The following is a 21,071-nucleotide window of genomic DNA, read 5'->3' as shown; positions in this document are numbered from 1 at the left end:
GCGTGACACGTCATCAAAAAAGGTGACGTAACATGCCACGTCACTAACACGTAGGAGATTCTGCTGACTCATTGGGGTCAGGGGTCAATCCTGAAGAATCTTCATTCACAAGTGTGGAATCTAAATTTTTTTTTTACAGGGGCGAAAACCAAAAGTGCCCTATATTACAGGGGCTAAAAACACTATTAACCCTTTGAGATCCATCAAGCATTGTTCATCAGCGTATTGTTCATTGTAAGGGGTATTGTCTATCCACGCGTCATTGTTTACTTACATTAGTCAAACAAGACATAAATTATTGACTATCAAAATCATTTTTGTATACTATACTATGTAACAAATTTCTTTTTTATATAGACAAATGGACAAGTCCTATATGTAACCAAGAGATTAACCTCAAGTGTTTAATGACAAATTTTACTTTTTACTTCGCTACCAAACTTTGTATTACTTAAGAAAAAGGGTTCTATATCTCTTAATCAATTATTTTCTCTTAATTTTAATCATTAATTTCTCTCATAAGACTAGAATCCATTTTGGAAAACCCATTTTGAAAGAAAATCTTTTTGGCAAGTTCACTCCAAACAAAAAACATGCTTTTCGGAATAATAATAATTTGTTTTGTACTTCACTTCTCTAAGCTCCATATTCTCCATACTCTGCTATAATAATCGCTTTTTCCTCTCTTTTGTTCAAAACCCATTTTCACTTTTTCACCGAAACTCATTTTTTCTACTAAAGTTTCCAACTTTCCACCTTATCATGAACATTCAACCAAAAATCGAACCTGGGTTATCACCCATCAACCCTAACAACAAACTTGAAGATACTCCTATTCATGATCTTGTTAAGATTTTGTGTGTTTTGGAGAGTAGGGATTTGAAACTCAGAGAGGAGTTTCACATGGAGAGACTCTCTCGAGGTTACATGCTGAGTTTGAGTCTAAGAAAAGAGAAGAAATGTCTGAGAAAGGTAATGGAAAAACTATTGAAGAGTTACAAAAGAAGAACAATGAATTGGAGGTTGAAGTTAAGAATTTGAAGGAGAAATGTGTTGATGGTAGCAATGAAATTGGTGTGTTAAGAACAAAGATTGTTGAATTAGAGTCTGAAATTTTGGAGTTGAGGAAATTAAATGAAAAGATGGCGGAGGATAATAATGAACTTGTTGTGCTAAGAGAAATGATTGGTAAATTAGAGCATGAAGTTTTGGAGTTGAGGAAGTCGAAGAAAAAATGGTTTGATGATAGCAATGCTCGTGATGAGGTACAAAGCAAGGTTCGTGTAATGGAGGGTGATAAGAATGATTTGGCTGAAATTAAGATTAAAACTGGTGAGTTAAAGGAAACAATGAAGAAGAATTTGGAAACTATAAGTGAGCTGAGAAAAGAAAATGATAAGCGGACGGTTGAGATATTACTTGGGTCTTTTTACAAAAAGTTCAAAGGAATGACTGGAAGAGTTTCAAGGTTGGATGATGATACTAATTTTCAAGAGAACCAGGAAGAGGATGTTTCTGACGATGAGTTCAGAAATGTAGATGCTCATCGCACTCTTGGAGTTTCTTCCAGTACTCAGCTACAGAGCAAGGACGCTCAAGATGCATCATCAGGTATGGAAATTATGTAGGCATCTCTTATTCCTATTAAGATATGAAAATTTTGAATGCCACCTTAAAAAAATTGAATTTAAAGCCAAAGAGTAGGAAATGTGTTATAATTTCTTTGAGCTGGTAGTCATCATAATTTGCAGTTATAGTACGATATAACTAAATAGAAACTCGACTAGCACTAGGATATTATGGTTCTCTCAGTTTTTACTTTCCAAGCCTGTTCATTCCTCTCCCGGCTTTACCTTTATTCCATGTTACCTAAGACAAACAAGCTATTGCCTCTCCTTTAGCTGTATGTGATTTTCCAATGGAAATAGAAGCAGCATTGACAAGAACTGTGGAACCTCAAACAAATCTTGGTTCTGGGGAGTTTTTTACCCCGCCATAATGAATTGATTTGACGTGTATTGGCTTAGTTGTAGAACAAACTTGTTGAGGGAGCTACTTAGAAAGATACTGTTCATGAGCTGTGATGTTAGTAACTAGAATAGGAGATATGATGCTATAGAATAGAATGTAGACCAATTGTGTCATGAGTGTTGTTCAAAGGTTGGATGGTATGAGCAAGAAGGCCGAAGAAAGTTGTTATTATGGAAGGGTCTAGTGGAAGTTAGTTATTTTGTAGCGTCGAGAAAGAGTATTGGATAAGAATGGTTATGTAGGGGAGGTTAAATGGCGTCTGCACCAAAGTATGCAACGAAATCAACCCAAGATGAACATTCAAAGGATAGGATACTCCTATGATAAACTTGAAGAGAAAACACCCTCCATGAAAAGAAAATGAGTCTAATACCAAGAAATATAGTGAAAATCTTGTTAGATTTTAGGAAGTTGTTATTGATTCTTTTAGCTAAAAGTGTCTACTTTTGATGTTTTCTTCTCTTTGAAAACATCAAACCATTTTTAAGTTGTTTCTTTTTTTTCTTTCCCAAAACTCAAAAATGAAAAACGAAACAAAAGCAGGTAACAAAACTCATTTTGGTTTTTCTTAGGTAAACATGATCACAGGTTTTTCTGAAATTGATGAAATCATATATATATATATTTTGGATTGTCCTAGAAATGTCGCGGCAACCAACTATATTTTCATTTGAATAAAGAATGTACATTCCTTAGTTTCCATGTTTTTGCTTGAGTGTTATCATGTTTGGAAAATGTTATGTGTAGCTTTAATATATCTCTTTTATGTTAGGTAAGGGAACAGTGAACATGAAAAAGGATATTGAGATCATGCACCTTGATAACGACAACAACGATGATGAATGGTGTATGTCTCAAGGAGTACATGAAATGAATGCTATTTATGGAATTGCTGTGAAGAATGAGGATCCAACTCCAAGTTCATCACTAGCAGTTCAACTAGGAACCAAGTTTGCAAATGCGGTTAACACAGTCAAAAGAAAATTTTCTTTCAGCGACAGTGAAACCTCCACTTCTTCTTCCTCTGATGATTCATTGTTTCTTGATAATCTTACAAGAAGGTCTGCGGTATCACTTGCAAAAAAGAAAAAGTTGTAGTCCGACAATCCAGGATTAATTAAACTGTTATATTTTAATTGATAATCTTATAAGAGGTCCGTGGTATCATCAATGAATTTAATGTGCTAAGAGAAAAATGAAGGTGAATTAGGAACAAAAGTTTTGGGTTTGATGGAAATGTGAGCTGATGATATCATTGCTCTTGTTGAGCCGAGACCCTAATCTAGCATTGAAAAATCGAGTTTATTCTATAAAGCAAGATTGAGTAGAAATGATAATTGGTTCGCTCTGACGCAATTGATGAATGTTTTGTAACAATTAATCCAGTCTCATGAGAATGGTGTTAATTTATAGAATTGTACTAGTTTATAAAATCAATAGTTAACATGTTAAGTGATGAATTTCTGTGTTTCTATGTCTTATAAGTTTATGTTTGATTGTTGATTACTTAACTGTGGTTTATGTTCTTTGGTTAATTGATAAAATTTATGTGGTATCACTTGCTCAACTTGACATGAAATGTAGTCGACAAGTCTTTTTATAGAAACTATGATGTTTCTTCATTATTATTTCTTTTTTTATGGAATCTATTTTGGCACAATGCAGTCCCCCCCTATGTTTTGCAGATTCACTTTTGTGCTTCAATAGTGTTCCAATGCTGAACTATCCATTATATGGCTATTGGGATTGTTTCACATTTATTAGTACAAACTGGTTTAAGTTAAAGATAACCAGCTTTCTGAAGCTTCTCAACTTGAGACATTAGAGTTCTTTTATGGCTTAATTACCTTTTTTGTCCTCTAACTATTTAATTAGTATCGGTTTGGTCCTCTAACTAAAATTTGATTTATTTTGGTCCCTTAACTTTCTCTTTTGAATTATTTTGGTCCCTTAACTTTCTCACCGTTACTACATTTGGTCCTTTCTGTTAGTTTTTGGTCCTCTAACTTTATTTATTAGTATCATTTTGGTCCTCTAACTTTATTTATTAGTATCATTTTGGTCATATACCTGATTAATTATTATGATTAAATAGTGACTGATATTATTAGTAACTATTATGGTTGATATGTATGTGTGAAACAGGAGGTCTGGTACCCACATAACACAAACCCTAACGTTTATTTGAATAAAACTAACAGAAAGGACTAATGTAGTAACTGTGAGAAACTTAGAGGACCAAAATAAATCAAATTTTAGTTAGAGGGCCAAAGCGATACTAATTAAATAGTTAGAGGACAAAAAAGGTAATTAAGCCTTCTTTTATTAATCAACCATTTGACACTGTAAATGTCGGCCTTGCCTTTGAATGTTTCTGCTTAGCAGAGGATGATCTGCTCAAGTTTCTTTTTCTTTTTCTTTTCAATATGTTTGAAGAACTGATTTTTCATGCTTATGTTATGTTCAAGAAGCGACATTGCAGCAGTTGCTAAGACATCAAAATCTTCTTCATCAAACATGGAGATTTGTAAATTGGTGTACTTCATTTAACTAAAAAAATTCAATGTTGTCTATTATGTTATGGGTTTATTTTGATTATGCTTATATTGTATACACCCTCCGGTCACAAATATAAACAAAAAACCATATTTTAGATTCATTTAATAAATGATGTATGTGGTCTTTATTGTAGACAACATACATCATTTATTGAATGAATCTAAAATATGAATTTTTGCTTATATTTGTGACCGGAGGATGTATATCATGAATAACATGGTAGTTAACATAATCATGATATATGCATATGTACTAGATAGATAGCTAATGTAACAAAACCTTCACACTCTAGCTGTCCTCAACACAAACAGTTATTTAGTTATATATAATGACTAAATTTTTATCCTATCCTTTCAAACAAAGTAAATCAAGCAACTTTCCCCAATCTACACAATCGCTTTGGAAGTACACACATTTAGAAAAATATTGTTTTTTTTTTTTCTTTCTCCGAAAGTATATTAGAATGTAAAAATAATAAGGGGTATATTTGTAAAAAGCATAATAAATATATCAAAAAGTTTATAAATAGTCTACTAAACCAAATATGAAAATCAATGTCCGTGGAAATTACCCTTTTGCCCTTAATAAGGGCATTTTCGTCAATTAGTAAATGGACTCCCCTTGCCTATATATATGTGAAAAGAAAAAAAAAACAAAAGAAGGGGGACGAGAGAAACGGGAACGGGAGAGGAAGAAGGGGAGAGGAAACAGGAACAGAGAAAGAAGGGTGGACTAATTGCATCAAATTTCATCTCCTTCTCCTTCTCTCTTCTCAAACACGGCCTCACCCTCTCTTCTTTCTTTTCCATCAAATTTCATCAATCTAATTGCATGCATGTCTCCAAAAAGTTTTTTTTATGATTTTAAGGGTTTGATTTTGTGGGTTTGGTTTATTGTTTGTTGGTTTCTGTCTCATTGGTTCTTCTTCATTGAAGGTAATTTCCTTATCTCTGATGAATCTAAAATCATGATCAACTGTATTTTTTTTTATTTTCTGTTCTATTCTTGCTTTGGATATGAGATTGTATGTTAAAGGTTTTGATTTTTGAAAAAAAAATTCAGTCAGACGGTGATTAGGGTTCCAAATTGAAGTTTCTGGGTTTGTTGTTTAGTGATTTTGTATTTATTGTTTCTTTTATGATTTCTTCCCCATTTTATGGTCCTGTTATTGAAATCAATTTGTGAAATTGTTGTTGTGCTGTTTGGGATGAAAAGCTAGAAACCATAAGCTGTTTGTGGGATGAATTTGTGAAATTGTTTTTTCTTTTTTATTCAACATTGATTCTGTTTGCATGTTTTGAGAAAGTTGTTCTTATTATTTTAAGGGTTTTATTTTAAGAGAAGATTGATGCAGATGGAAAGAAGAAGGAAGAAGGGAATGCATTGTTCAAAGCTGGTAATTGTTATGTTCTCAATCATGTGATTTTATTTAAATAAATTATTTATTTCAGATTTTTGCTTTATAAGTTATCAGTTATGACTTTTGTTTGATGTAAAAAGTGAATTGATGTAAAAAATAAATGGGTTGGGAGAGGCGCTCACCAAGTGTTTGAGGTAATGTCTCAATATGTGAAATAAAATTTCTCAATTTGTATAGTTTTGAACTATTGTTATCAGATTGTTTAGAAAGTAGCAGTTAAGTTGTTGTGGGGTATGTTTGAATTGATGTTTTAGTGTTTGGGTTAAAATTGAAGTCTTTAGAAGCAATAAGTTGTCAATTAATTTGTTTTGCAGAAGCTTAAGTTGGAATACAAGTTGTTGTAGGTATGGTTATTTGTTCTTTATATTGGAGTTTTTGTCTTGCTGCGGCCGTATTTAATTTTGGCATCTGATACAGAAGCTTGCCAAGCGTTTTTATGGTCCGTATAAGCTGGTCAGGCGGATAGCTGAAACCATATGAAGGTGACCCAAATACAACAGCCCTGCATCTGCCAAATTCTGCAGAAGGTAATTCACTTCTGATTCACCCTTTACAAGTTCTGGATTAGAAGGATATCTCTAATGGATGGTCTTTTATGAAGTGCTATATATGAAACTTTGAAATATAAGACATTTTGTGCGGTTTGAATTTCAGGAAATAATAAGTGTTTAAGCTGCGTGAAAATTTTCAATATGCAAGGTAATTTTCTGTGATGTACTAATTATGCATCAGGAACTGTAATTAATTTACATCTGTTGATATATCATGATATGTGTGATTTTTCAATGCAATTGTGTTTGCAACTTCCAAGCACTTGGAATTAGTAGGCATTTTCTACCGTTTGAATTTCCAGATATAATTAAGCGCTTAAGTTTAACAGTCGATGTTTCAACTGATTGAAATGTTTGTTAATCTCCGTTCCAGACTTTCTTTTTGGAAGAACCTTTTTCTGTAACTTTGCTTCAGCCTGAAAAGAAAACAGACACAGGGGAAAATAGTTCCCGTAATTGCTGTGATGTGTGTGAATTTGACAATTTCAGGATATGTTGAGGATGATATCACTGTGAATTTTCTCAAAAATTTTAAACCTGATGAAATCCTCACTTTGGACAATGCTGATCGTCGGTGTAAAAAGCTGAAAGGGTTGGCTTTCTCTAAGGTTTGCAGATCATTTGAAACTTCTTTGCCAAGCTTTCATATTTTATTTCTGTCATACACCTATAACTATATATGAGAGAAAATTATAATTTACTGAAATAGATTCTTAAAACTCATCCCAATCTCTATCCCTACTTAGCATCATAATCTGTAATTTTGATTCAAGGGTTATTTCCTGCATTTATTGAAGTTTCAGTACGAAATATATATGTTTGTCCAAATCAGTATGAGAAGAAAATGATATGGTTTCCAACTAATTAGTACATCATAGTATTATAAATAACAATCATTCCATTCCGTTCAACATATGAGAGGAACACGAGATTAAGTTTCAACGTATGTTTTTAATATTTTTTGCGTAGAACATGAGAAGAACAATATGGGACTGGTTGCATTTTAGTGACTGTCAACTATGGCTGTGCATGCTCTTTCCTCTGAAACGCAACTGACAGTTTCGACACAATTAGGTATTTTATCTCTCTTCTATCTTATATATATATGTGTGTGATTATATTTAGTCAAAAATTGTTGAATTCATTTGTTGATTCAAATTCTGGTATATCATGCTATTTGTTTTATTGTTGAATTTAATTGTTTCAAATTCTGGACTATACTTTGAGCACAAGGTTGTGGTAAGAAACTGAGAAACCCCTTCAACAATTTTAACAGCGTGCTCATGTTTTTGTTTTATTGCTTCATTTTACATTTTTTAAAGAATAAGTTACTTGGTTTTCATTTTGGTTGAAAATATATGTGCAATGGACTTTATTTCATGTTCTTGAGCAAACCTCGCTTAAGTTTTAATATATAAAAATTCATGTTTGAGGTAAATCACTTCCAAATTTTGACTTTATGTTCCACCCTCTTGAAGATTTACAAGTTATTCAATATATATGACATTCAATTGATTCTCTTGGCTTCAAATAAAACTTTTTAGATTGTTCTGAACCAACTGAGGTAATTCTTAAGTCATTTTTAACACAACTATTATCCATAAATATGTGCTTTCTTTACAACTCTACTTGGTAAAGAGGTCAATCCGAAGTTGGCAGCTACTGAGAAAGCCTTTTCATTATCAGTATGGACAACATCAATGGTCATTTTTTGTTGATGTGGATTAGTTCTGATTGCTTTAGGGATGCTTTCATTTTGGCAATTTTTGACACAATGCAGGGTGTTCTATTTGTAGTAGTGCTTTGTCTTATACTGTTGATTCGTCCATTTCAGTGGCAGAGTTTACTTCTCATGGTGAGTCTGTCAATTCAACAACCTATGGTTTGAGATTTTTCTTGGGGCTTTACAAAGTCTAACAATATCTTTTCAGGTTTTGCCTGCAAAAATGATTGATTTTCTAACTTTATGAATATAATGCCGTTATTGTTACTTTTGTTCTTATAAAATGAATTCTGATTTGAATATATGCTCAAATACAAAAAAAATTTAATCTTTTTAATCTTAAGTTTTTGAAATTACCTTAAAGTATTACTTAGTTTAAAGCAAGTTACCTTTTAAATAGAATTTTAAAAAAAAAAATCAACTTAAAATTATGATACTTTTGAATTGATGAAGTATTAGTTAGTTTAAATTTTCATGCCTGTTTACAACTCATTCTAGGGAAGTTTTTGAACCATTTCAACCTAAAAAGTAAACTCTTTTAACCATGTAAAGTTTGATTTAATTCTGTGATTTTTATTGTGTAGGTATGAAGAGGGTTAAAGAAACTGCTGAGGAGCTTCTTGGTGTTAGTTTTCTTTTCTTCAAATACTTTGAATAAAAAAGTTTTGATTTTTCCATTGTTTTGCTTTACATTGAAAAAAAGTTTTGATTTTATTTGTTTTTCAGGTTTATGAAGGAAACCAAAGGTTGGCCCTTTATTAAAGAGGGTTCTTACAAGCTGCTATTGAAACTATTCTTTGTAAAGAATTCAGAAATTTTACGCTTATTTATTATTTTTTATTCACAGTAAGTTCTCATGATATTCATAAATGGAAATGTGTAATTATACATTGATTTTTTTAACCAAACTGAAGTTTTGCGCTGAATTTTTGTCTGTCATAGTTATATATAACCTAACACGTTCATTATCATTTGTAGGCGGATATATTTTTAGCACCTCAATTACATGCTGCATCTAAGAGATTCGACATTCACGTGGTAGTATTCTATCGTCTCGATATTTTTGTGGGGGAATAAGGGATTGTAATGAGTATTGCACTTAGTGAAATTTTGAAACAATGGGAAACAGCTGAAGTATTATGTATGTTCTTTGGAAACAGCTGAGGTATTATGTATGATCTTAGGATGATGGAGTCTATATAATATGTTTTGTAGCATCAGAGCATGGAAGGCTTTGAATTGGACTCAGAAGTTGAGTTTATTGACGATAGTTATCTGTGGAATAACATCTTCATCAGAGATTTCTACAAATAAGCTTGAGGTTACTTCTCTTGCCTAGAATGTCAATCTCAATTTTTACTATTTTTTATGTTACATGTCCTCCTTTTATATGGTTGATCCCCTTTTAAAATGATATTTAGTCCTGTTCCGGGTAGAGCTTCTAGGATCTCTTCCCGCAGTGTGTGCATGTCATTTGGTTTATGTAAAACTATATGCATTAGGTGGAAAAATTAATGTAAACTCTATAAATTATATTTGGAGTACTTTCTTCATATTCTATAGCTAGATTATGAATTGGTATATATGACTGAAGTATTACAAGTTGGTCTTATGATGAATTGGTAAATTTTTATACAGGGTTCTCAGTGGTATGCTTAAAATTTGATTTGAATAATTGCAATCTTTTTCGAGAAATTAGAAGTAGCTTAGCTTTTACATTTATGCAGAATATTAATAATGTATATGATTCCAAACCATGCCCTTATTGATAGCTAGAAACGACTTGGCTCTGTTGTGAATTAACCTTTCCAAATTTCTTATGGTTTTTAAATGAAGATACTAACAGCACCAAAAAATGTATGATTAAGTAATTATTGCTATAATTCATATCATCTTATTGTATATTTTTTTCAATGTATATTCATTATGGTTCCTATGAATTGATTACAGGGAAATGATGATGATAATGATGCATGGTTTGTTGAAATTTCTTTTATGGCTCGTGTTTTTTCCTGCATAATTCTATTAGGTACCTTAAAATAAACTATTATTGTTTTATGAAAACTTTGTTTCCTACGTTACATTTTTTTTTATCTATGTGACTTTTACCTTTTTCATTTTGAAGGACTTTTCATGATTGTGAGTTTTATGATATTGAAATGCCTTGGAGCTGATTATGGCGAAATTCACAATGTCATTGAAGCGCAAGAAGTAACTGAAACCGAAGCATTATAAAGAGAGGCCATAGTTAGTATGACCAGCTATGCGAGTTCAGATGCAGCTGTTCCACTTTCAATCCCACTAAATAAGTGAAACCATGGGACAATTTTGAATGTGAGTCAGACTGCTGAAAACTATGTATTATGTGCATAAAAGGCATTTTCTGTCAAATTTGAGGGAAAATTTAACACTGAAAATCTGAAAAATAAAACACTTTATGTTTAAAAATATATAGTATTATTTGTATAGTAAAATAGATAGATATAGACCTATGTATTTAGGTAGGAATGCTATTGCATAAAAATGCCATTGAACAAATTTTGAAATTCAGTGGTTATGTATTTTGCAGGAAACAGTGCAGTGCCTTACACCAAGAAAAAAAACTCAGGTTTGTATTGAAGGGAGATCTTTTATATAATAATTATAATGTCTATTATTACATTAAATAGTGATCTCTTGCAAATTTTCAGGGATTAAGAATCAAGGGAAACAAATCTCATTTAAAGGCCATGAGTGAAAATAATCATAAAGTTATTGTCAAGTCAAATAGGTCTGATTGTTCATGTGTACAGAGTGTTGAATCTTCCTTTGTTGCTGATGTGGACTCTACATTATGACCTGAAGAAGTTGAAACTATGGTAAAATTTCAAAGGTGATATTTATGAGTTTAGATGTGGTTGTAAAATGTCTTGCTTTGGCTATCTTCCTTCATTTTCCTGATTTCTTTACATCATTTTTGCAGGTTGCGAGATTATATGAGTGGGTTGTGTTATGAGGGCAACTTACATATCCAGGTTAGCTTCTATTATTTTTTGGTTTATTTCGTTGCATTTTGTTTCTTTGTAGATGATCTTAGGTTTGCCTCTTTAATGATTTTAATGGTGTTTTTTTACAATACTATATAACTTCATTTTACCAGCTCATTCCGTTTACAATATGCTGGTTCTTTTATTTAGAGTTAAACACAAGATTCATTGTTTTGTTCCCTAAAAATGGTCTTCTTTTATTGTTGTGTGCAGAATATCCAATTTTTGTATATTTTCACATTATGCACTCATCTGTCTATGCTCTTTGTGTTTCCAATTTTTGTTCCACTCATCTTACTAACCTTTTAATAGGTTTTTCTCAACACAAAAAATCTTTTAATTGGTTAATATAAGTTAATCAATTGTATATCAAGTGTGAGTTAGAAGTCCTACATCGGTTTAAAAAGTGTAGGTTGAACACTTTATAAGTGCGATTAAACCCATCGTCTTAAGGTTTTAGATAACTGTGTGTCTATCTCATTTGTCTGGTTGCTCTTATCTAATGTGGGTGGTCCCTCGGAATCCTCTCGTGACACAACATAATGAAAACACAAGAGACATTGAGTTGTGGAGCTATGATATGTAGTCGTGACATGAACTAGAATACACTTGCATGTTATAGAAGCAATTTAAAATTGACAACATGAAACTTGGCATACTGTTCATAAAATATTGGACGCTTTTCTTCTCATAAGGAGTCCTGTACTATGAAAAAGGCTCTAATTCTAATCATTTTAAAATGCTTTAGTACACGTTCCAAGGGTTAGCAAATCAAGTTATAGGGAAATTAAGCTCCACTTAATTTGTTTCAATCTCTTTTGTGCAAAAATGTGTGTATGATTAAAATATAGAGATGACGAACAAAATGTGCACCAAGATAACTAGACTTATATACTGTATATTAAGATTGTTGAATTTTGTTTTTTGCTAAAGCTCTAACACAGATGTTGTTTTGGTTTCTGCTATTATAGTTGAGAAGAACAAATTCATTATTTTGGTGATTGAGTTTTGGGTGGTGCTAAAGGTCTAACACAATTACTGTTTTTGCTTCAGTCATTCCCGTCTTAAAAATCTATATCTATTTTATTTTGGAATATGATTTCATACTTTTAGTATTTGGAATAATTGCTGGCATCTATTTCTGAATTCAATTGGGTCATTAGGTATAACATATTGCAAATCAAATCATATTCTCAAAGTTAGAATAGGTTGTGTTATTAGAAAAATTATGCATGATGTTAAATTTTATAATTTTTCTATTATATTTTGTAGCATTTCCCTAATCACATCTCAAAGAGCATATTGAAAAGAAAGTATCTTCGCATGAAACTCGAAGATGTCGAAACTCACAAGATTTACAAATGTAAAATAAGGACTGCCGGAAGAAGGAATACTGAAAAGTCTATGTGTGGTGAATGGCATAAATTTGTCATCGATAGGGGTTTGAAAAAAGATGACAAATTGATTTTTGACTTGGAGAATCCACCAACAAAGATGTGGGTTGAGCATGTACGCATCCACTAGCAAGTTTTTTGTAAATGAAATTTTCCGATTATGAAGTTGTTTTAGCTATAATCTCATGAATGCATGCTGCAAAAGCAATATTTTGTTATTTCGGTTACAATTTAAAGTTAAATGACTTAGACAATTTTATGTTAACATGGTGATAGTTTCCCATTTTCCATTTATTACTCGTGACAAGTCGTCTTCATCTATTATAGTCTATAAATATCTGTTATTTCGCAGTTTATCCATCCAATATAATATTTTTCCCAAAAGCATAAACATTATAAGCAATCATTCATGAGAACAAAATATTACATATTGAAAGTAGGGGGTGGATCATGGTTTATGGTAGACCTATCTAGGATTTGATATGTTATGGATCATGGTTTATTATATTTATATGCATGTAATATCTATATTTGGAATCAGTTTACTTTTAAGCGTATTAACAAATATGTGTTTGCCAACAAAATTAACCGAAAAAAGCAATCCACCCCGTGCGAAGCACGGGTTTGTAACTAGTTTTATTAAGAAAAAACATTTTGTTATAAATAGTTGGTTGATGGTACATTTATGAGAGAGAGAGAGAGAGAGAGCAGGAATTGATAGGATAAGAATGATTTTCTTACAACTCACACCTACAAAACAAAAAAATATTCTCAGTCTTTGGTAGTTGTTTGTTTCATACTAGAGTAGACTCTTGTCTTTTTCTCATACAATATTTTGTTTCAAATACAACGTTGTTGTTGTTGTCGTCTTCCTCTTCTTCTCTTCTTTCATCCTATTTTCACATAAAGCTTTTACCTTTATTACTTACCATGAATTTTGAACCTAAAATCGAACCTAACTCACCTTCCACCGACACTATAGTTCTTGATGCTGATGATGTTGGAGCAGATCCGGTGGTGGTGGAGGAGGAGGAAACAACTCTTCTTCATGACTTACAAGGAATGACTATCCATGATCTTGTTCAACGTGTTTTGCTTGGTGCTTGTCGTGCTGAAATCTATGATAAGGTTGAAGCTGTTTTGGTGACAAGGGATTTGGATCTCAAACAACAGATTCAACTCCTTCACCATGAGCTTCAAAATGAGAAAATTTCAAGGTTACATGTAGAGGAAGAGCTTAACAAAAGAGATCAAATTTGTCAGAAATGGACCAAATTGCAAGAAACTCATCAAGCTCTTTTGAAAGATTCCAAGAAGGCTCAAAAAGATCTTTTGGAAGCTAATGGAAACATTGATCTTCTAAGAAAGAAGAATGTTAAGTTGATGTGTGAGGTTAATAAGCTGACACGAGAACAAGTAGAGGCTGGGAAGGAATTTAAAGTGCTTAGCAAAATGAATGAGGATTTGGAGGGTGAGATTAACAAGTTGAAGGATAAAATGGTGGAAGATGGAAATGTAGTTCAAGAGTTGGAGAAGTTGAAGGAAAAAAGGGTTGAAGATGGAAATGCACTTGATGTGGAGAGAAGAAAGAATTCAGAGTTAGAGCAGGAGGTTTTGAAGCTGAAGGGAAAAAGGGTGGAAGATGGCAATGCAATTGATATGCTAAAAACAAAGAGTGATGAGTTGGAGTGTGAGGTTGAGAAATTGAAGGAGAAAATGGTGGAAGATGGAAATGCATTTGATGTGCTAAAAGGAAAGAAGTGTGAGCTAGAATCTAAAGTTTTGGAGTTGGAAAAGTTGAAGGAAAAGTGGCTAGATGACAGTAATTCTCTCCATGACCTTCGAAACAAGGTTGGTGTATTGGAGGATGAAAAGAATGCTTTGGCTGGAATTGAGATTAAAAATGGCGAATTGAAGGAAACAGTGAACATGAATTTGGCAATTATAAGCGAGCTGAGGAACGAAAACAGAAAATTAGCGGATGAGAAACGTAAGGGTGAGATCTTACTCGATTCTTTGAACACAAAGTTCAGAGCATTAGATGAAAGAGTTGCAAGGTTGGAGGAAGATTCCGACCTTTCCATGAGTGTAGATGCCTATGGTGGTGGAAGCAATGAGGGGGATGGAGAGGATGTTGGTGGCAATGAGGATGGAAATGACATTGTGGAGAAGTCGGCTCCTTTGCAAAGAAATGAAGATGGCCATCACTCTCACGGTATGGAAATTATACATGCATTTATTTTTCCTATAAAGATATGCATTTTCGAGTGCTACTTTCTGAAGTTAAGTGTGATCGGATAAATGTTTGGTTAGATTGCTAGGTAGTTTTACCTGAAACCGTGTTTTTTCCTGTTTTATTTAAGCAATGAGTAGGAACTGTTTTTATAAATTCTTTGAACTGGTGAAGGTACTAGCGATTGAACCATACCACATTAAAATACCTATAGCTAGTGATCATAATTTGGAATTAGAGTATGTCATGAGTAAGATAAACTTGACTAGCCCAGTGATAACTAGTCATCATATCTGGAATTAGAGTACGTCATAACTAAGATAAACTCGATTAGCCCAGTGATAACTAGTCATCATATTTGGAATTAGAGTACGTCATAACTAAGATAAACTTGATTAGCCCCGTGATATTATGGTCCTCTCTAGATGGAAAGTGAATTGTGATTTTTGAAGCTTGCCCTTCTTCTCTTGGGTCCATCTTTATTCCACGTTACTGGGCCAAAAGAAAGCTATTGGCTCTCTTTTAGCTGAATTTGATTCATATGGAAGTTTAAGTAGCATTGACAGTAACAGGAACTGTAGAACCTCAAACAAATCTTAGTTCTAGGGAGGTTTTTCCTTCACCATAATGAATTGATAAGATATGTATTGGCTCAGTTGCAGAACAGACCTGCTGTGGAAACTACTTAGGAAGTTAAGTTCATGAGGAGAAGCCCAAATTTCCGCGTTAAGGACAGAACTGTGCTTCAGGAACTCGAAATGTCAGTAAACTAGAATAGAGATATGATCCTGTAGAATAGATTGTAGACCAATTATGTTTTGATCGCGGGTCACTGGTTGAATGTTATACGCAAGAAGGCCCAAGAAAGTGGTTGAGATGACAGGGCCTATTTGGAGTTAGTTATTCAATAGCGTCCAGAAGGAATAGTTTAATGAGAATGGTTATGTAGGGAAAGTTAGTTAGAAGCGTATCTCTGGTAAAGTATTTGGATATGGTATATAGTAGCTCTTCTCTATTTCTGTTGTTTTTCTTTTCTTTTTTTATACCATTTATAGTTTATACTTTGAAGCTTTAGAATACAATAGAATGTCCTTCTGTTTTGCACTTCCTAATGTATAGATATAATCCAACACTTGATATGGGATAATTGAGTGATTCTAAACCTGCATATATGGTTCATATCAAATGTTCCTTCAGACAGTTTTTTGGAACATTTTCTGCTGGTGAAAAGTATTGGAAGGTATACACCGGGAGGCCCAATGAAACAATTGAGATGGCAAGGTGTAGCGGAATTACGTTATTTATTCAGTAGTTTCCAGAAGGCATAATGAAATTATAATAGCTATTTAGGTTAGGCAGAGAGAAGAGGGTGTGAATTGAGGTTTTCTTTTGATGTCTTCTCTTTTATATTTTGTTATCTTTTCTGTTATTTCTTCCTCATTCCTTGTCGAAGTTTTCTTTCCAGAAAACAATAATGTAACAAACAAAAGTAAGCAAAAAAACACATTTTGTTTCTCCTAGGTAAACATTATTACAGGATGCTTGATGTATACATTATCTGAAAATCTGAAATTGATGAGCTAGCGACTGGAATAAAGAATATACCATTCCTTATTTTAAGTTTTTGCTTGAGTGTTATCATAGTTTGCAAATCTTATGTTATGTAAAATTTAAGCATCTCTCATTTTTGTGCTAGCTGGTGGAAGTTTGAATATGCAAAAGGATGTTGAGATCATAAATCTTGACGACGAAGAGGATGACCTGTGTATGTCTCAAGGAGAAAAGAATGCCATTTCTGGAATTTGCGTGAAGGATGAGCATCCAACTCCAAGTTCATCAATAGCACTTCAACAAGAAACCAAGTTTGCAAATGTTGTTGACACGATCAAGAGAAAACATTCTCTCCCCGACAACAGTGAAACCTCTATTTCTAGTTCCTCTGTTGATTCATCGTATCTTGATACTATAATATCTGTGGTATCACAACCAAAAAAGACTAAAATGTAGTCTGATGTAGTCTGACATTCCAGGATTGAATTAGCCATGACCATTTGTTAGGTTTTATTGAATAAGTAACTCATCCTTATGTTAGTTTTTAGTTTTCAAAAATACAAATGTTAGATTGTAATATATTTTAGCTATGAGAGCCATGATACATTTGTCTCTAGGCGTACTTTATTTAACTATAAAATTCACCGTTATCTATTATGTGTGTTTGATTATGCATATGTTGTATATATTATGAATTATGAATGCATAAGTTATCTATGCATATGTTATATGTGTGTTTGATTATGCGTATGTTGTATATACTATGAATGCATGAGTTATGTATACATATGTAGAAACTTGTATACTTTAATAATTATAAGATAAGATAATCCTACAGGGTTTTCAATAAATTAGAGTGATAAAGTTGAAACTTGCACTGGTTTATAAATGGGTTGGAACTGGAAATATTAAACCAGACAAATATTGCTGTAACACTACTAGAAGAGTTATATCTCCGTTTGCTATGATGAATGCATGAGTTTTATGTTTGATATTTGGTTCACTCAAAAGCAATTGATGGATGTGTTGAATGAGCGTTTCTAAAGCTGATTTTGTTTTGGGAAAAGTAATTTTTTTGATAAAATTGAGTTTGAAATGTGAAGTTTTATGTTTGATTTATTTTTCTTTTCTAAAAACAAGTTTATAGTAAAGCTTAGTATTCATTTTTAACTCACTAGTAAATCTCTAGTTTATTACTTCTAGTTTACTGAAATTTAATAATATCATTGAGGTAAGTTTGGCTACCCTACAACCATAATATCCTTAGTCATAGTGGCTCAAATTGATGGTCTTACTAAAATGGTACAAGATCATAAGAAATTGGAACTAAATGTCGAAATATATCTCAGTAATTGAATATGTAAATTGTAAAATAAAGCAACTAACTAGCTGGTGTAACAACACTTGTGCACATTAGTTGTCCACCATACATAGTTATAGTTATGATGGCTTCTTTTCCGGCTATGAGTTTTCGCACGTTTTATGCAGTTTGGATTATAGAATCCGAACAACATAAACATCCAATAAAAAGATTTAAGAACAGTTTGAAACATTTCAGATTATAAAATCTGAACAAGGCACGTGAAAAACTATATGGTGGAAAAAGTAATGGCATATAGTTATTTAATCATAGTGTGAATTGTTGCATTTCTGAAATTGCTCATTCTATAATTGCATATATCACTTCCAGCAACAAACATGTCAAAAGCATGAAAATTAACTCAAATTAATTAGCTAACTTTTCATTTTAAGTGGTAATTAAATTACTTTCGTCACAACCAACCGTAGGCCACCAACACAATTGCCCAAGAACTAAAAAGAAATTGAAATTTTTACTTATAAAAAGCTACATATATTTTTGGTCAAATAAAAAAAATCTAATATTTATATTATTTTCAAATCTATTTGCATACCTTAAAGTTTGATTTCAATATCAAATATTATTCATACATTAGTGTCTCTCATAGTCCTAAGACTAGAGTCACACCACAGTGAATGGCCTGTTAACAAAAATAACGGGGTAGTACATACCATTTGGTGCAGGAAGAAGGATGTGTCCAGGTATTGCATTTGCATTTCTAACATAACAAAGTAACAAATAATATATCATAACATGAATAGTTAGCAAGGTACATTATTATGTCTCAATTGAACTAAAATATGGTACTTCAGGACCAATTAGTTCTTCATTATTACTCAAATTCTGAAACAATTTTTTGTCTATATCTAGTGACTGACTTTACAATCATCTGAGTGCATGACAAATGTTATTTTTCAAATACTCAACTTTTAAGAAAATTAAATATAGGGATATATTGACTCCAAGAGTAAGTTGTTTAAGTAACTCCAAATCTTAGCCTTTGACTTTAATATCAATTAATGGCTAGGATTAATTAAGAGTAATTTTAGGGTGGAGGTTTATTTCTTTTCTCTACCGTAAAACATAGAGTGAAAAGGGCAAAACACAATAAGACTATAAACTCCATTGATATCACGAGTCATGCCTTCAATTCCATGGAGTGGTTTTAACAAATGTGATGTTATGGATCATGGTATCCATGGAAGGAAAGAGAGAAATATAGAAAAGCTCTTTGTATTGATGGAAATTGGATATTACAATATGAGAAAGTTATCCCACTTATGGGGAGGTTACAACTATATATACTAATAGGGCTAATACTACTTGTAACTAAACTAGATATCTCTAATAGTCCCCCTCAAGTTGGAAGGTGTTCAAAACACTTCCAACTTGAAATGAGAAAATACAAGGAAATACATCAAGCAAATGAAAATACAAGGAAAGATGCCGGAAACACATCGGCTAAAAAACCAAAGTCATCAAACAAGTGCTTATCCAACAAGAAGCAACCACAACTCAAGGTTGAACCAATTGAAGGAAGAAGCATCAAAGCAACGTTTAACCACCATCCGGTAGAAGCCAATATCAACAAAGTCAATTAAGGCACAACGCTTAATCATCAAGAGTTCTCAATAACTCAAGACAGAAGCACAACACTTAACCTTTCATGACAGAAGCTTATCAACATAGCTTAACCATCATGAACAGAAGCACGAGACAAGAAAAGAAGTGCAAGGAAGGGCCATAGTCTACAATGGAAGGAGGTCATATACAAGACCAAGATTTTCCAGAGATAAAAAGTGATGCCCTCCAATGCCGAGCCGAGACAAGAAAAACCAAATGCAAGGAAAGGCCATAGTCTACAATGGAAGGAGGTCATATACAAGACCAAGATTCCAAAGATAAAAAGTGATGCCCTCCAATGCCGAGCCGAGACAAGAAAAACCAAATGCAAGTCAATAGAGATGCATAACCATGTGATGTGTCTTCAAATCATAGAAAACAAATCCATGTTGATGCATTCAAACCATAGGTCAAAACCAATGCTTCCAATAATGAAGCACTCCAAACAACGATCCAGGATAAAGAAACCGAGGAAAAGTAATCAATCCAAGAATCTTCCAACAATCCAAAACTGAGCCAGAATCATAACCAAAAAAAAACTTCAAGCCCAAGTTCATGTGCATAACGAGAATCAACAGAACCACTTGCACAAGAGCTTGACAATATAGAGAAACAAACTACAAAGAATCAAATCCATAACTCGGTGGCATTAGATCCAAACCGGAATCAATCACAACCACAAAGAACACCCAAACCAAAATTTTCTTCAATAACCAAATCAGAAGCCAATAATAACCAAATCTCAAGTTTCGGTCAACAAACAACTCAGAAACTAAGAAGTCAACCAAATGGAGAAACCAATAAGTGCAACAACAATAGAGAATTCCAAAACACCATTCCATGATCAAGCTTCCAAAAGTCTAAATTGCTCTCCAAGTTATCTTCACACTATATTCTAATAGTCCCCCTCAAACTCAAAGTGGGAAAGCTTACCAATTTGAGTTTGAAATACAATGAAAATTACAGCTTCTGAAGAATACAGCTTCTGAAGAATACAGCTTCTGAAGAATACATCTTCTAAAGAATACAGCTTCTGAAGAATACAGCTTCTGAAACGAGCTTCTGAAACGAGCTTCTACGTAAACCAGCTTCTGAACCAAAAACGCTTATGAACGAAAACCAGCTTCTGAACGTGCTTTCTGAAAACCAGCTTCTGAACGAAAACCAGCTTCTGAAAACCACTGATGCTAAACTTGCTTTTGAACTCTGAATCTGATTTGAACACAAACTCAACAACACCTTCTGAAACGAACTTCTTTTATCCATAATACGCTTCTGAAGAAACCTTCACTGAACCACAAACCTTACAAATCTAAAATCGCAACCAAATTCTTCGATGCAAAATTCAGAGTTGAGAAGCAACATATAGCAAAGTGAAGTAGAATTTGAGATCGGAACAAGGCGCCGACGATTCCAATCAAGCGAAGAGAAAGTAAAACAGAAAATAGTGAATCAAAGCCAAAAATCAAGGAATTGAAATTGTAAAACATGGAATTTTGTAACTAACTCGAACAAGAAATTGAACCCTAGGAATTAAGGAAAAAGAAATGAGAATAAAGACGAACCGAATTGCGAACGTAATCTTTATCGCAACAACAAA

At 32.9% G+C, this 21,071-nt stretch overlaps 2 protein-coding genes and 1 pseudogene across 27 annotated transcripts; all 3 read left to right on the top strand.

Moving 5' to 3' along the window:
- Nucleotides 1-654: 654 nt before the first annotated feature.
- Nucleotides 655-3,501, top strand: LOC146925165 (uncharacterized; annotated as a pseudogene). Its single transcript, XR_015010433.1, has 2 exons — nt 655-1,611; nt 2,804-3,501. The product of XR_015010433.1 is annotated as an uncharacterized LOC146925165 (transcript).
- Nucleotides 3,502-5,244: 1,743 nt separating this feature from the next.
- On the top strand, nt 5,245-12,969 carry LOC146925164 (uncharacterized). 25 transcript variants are annotated; one of them, XM_085710126.1, is made up of 19 exons: nt 5,250-5,525; nt 5,916-5,986; nt 6,091-6,144; nt 6,325-6,354; nt 6,431-6,537; nt 6,665-6,709; nt 7,051-7,169; nt 7,531-7,635; nt 8,342-8,416; nt 8,869-8,909; nt 9,011-9,130; nt 9,263-9,322; nt 9,500-9,605; nt 10,235-10,313; nt 10,410-10,618; nt 10,854-10,892; nt 10,975-11,156; nt 11,247-11,298; nt 12,583-12,969. In XM_085710126.1, exons 12-15 carry the CDS (start codon nt 9,291-9,293, stop codon nt 10,517-10,519), a joined length of 327 nt encoding a protein of 108 aa, XP_085566252.1. In that variant the 5' UTR covers nt 5,250-5,525; nt 5,916-5,986; nt 6,091-6,144; nt 6,325-6,354; nt 6,431-6,537; nt 6,665-6,709; nt 7,051-7,169; nt 7,531-7,635; nt 8,342-8,416; nt 8,869-8,909; nt 9,011-9,130; nt 9,263-9,290; the 3' UTR covers nt 10,520-10,618; nt 10,854-10,892; nt 10,975-11,156; nt 11,247-11,298; nt 12,583-12,969. The 25 variants fall into 25 exon arrangements, 21 of the variants coding, with proteins under 21 accessions (XP_085566254.1, XP_085566252.1, XP_085566247.1 ...); XM_085710121.1 differs by having other exon boundaries at nt 6,428-6,537; XM_085710127.1 differs by having other exon boundaries at nt 5,399-5,525; nt 5,945-5,986; nt 6,428-6,537.
- Nucleotides 12,970-13,365: 396 nt separating this feature from the next.
- Nucleotides 13,366-17,142, top strand: LOC146925163 (uncharacterized). The gene is made up of 2 exons (XM_085710117.1): nt 13,366-14,919; nt 16,634-17,142. The coding sequence occupies exons 1-2, from the start codon at nt 13,635-13,637 to the stop codon at nt 16,942-16,944; spliced, it is 1,596 nt and encodes a 531-aa protein (XP_085566243.1). The 5' UTR covers nt 13,366-13,634; the 3' UTR covers nt 16,945-17,142.
- Nucleotides 17,143-21,071: the final 3,929 nt, after the last annotated feature.

This window comes from Medicago sativa, chromosome 5, assembly GCF_051527215.1.
Source record: "Medicago sativa cultivar Bolivia chromosome 5, Bolivia_mono, whole genome shotgun sequence".
In the NCBI taxonomy this organism is placed as follows: Eukaryota; Viridiplantae; Streptophyta; class Magnoliopsida; order Fabales; family Fabaceae; genus Medicago; species Medicago sativa.
The sequence above is the reverse complement of the archived record's forward strand: the minus strand, read 5'-3'. Positions and strand labels throughout refer to the sequence as shown.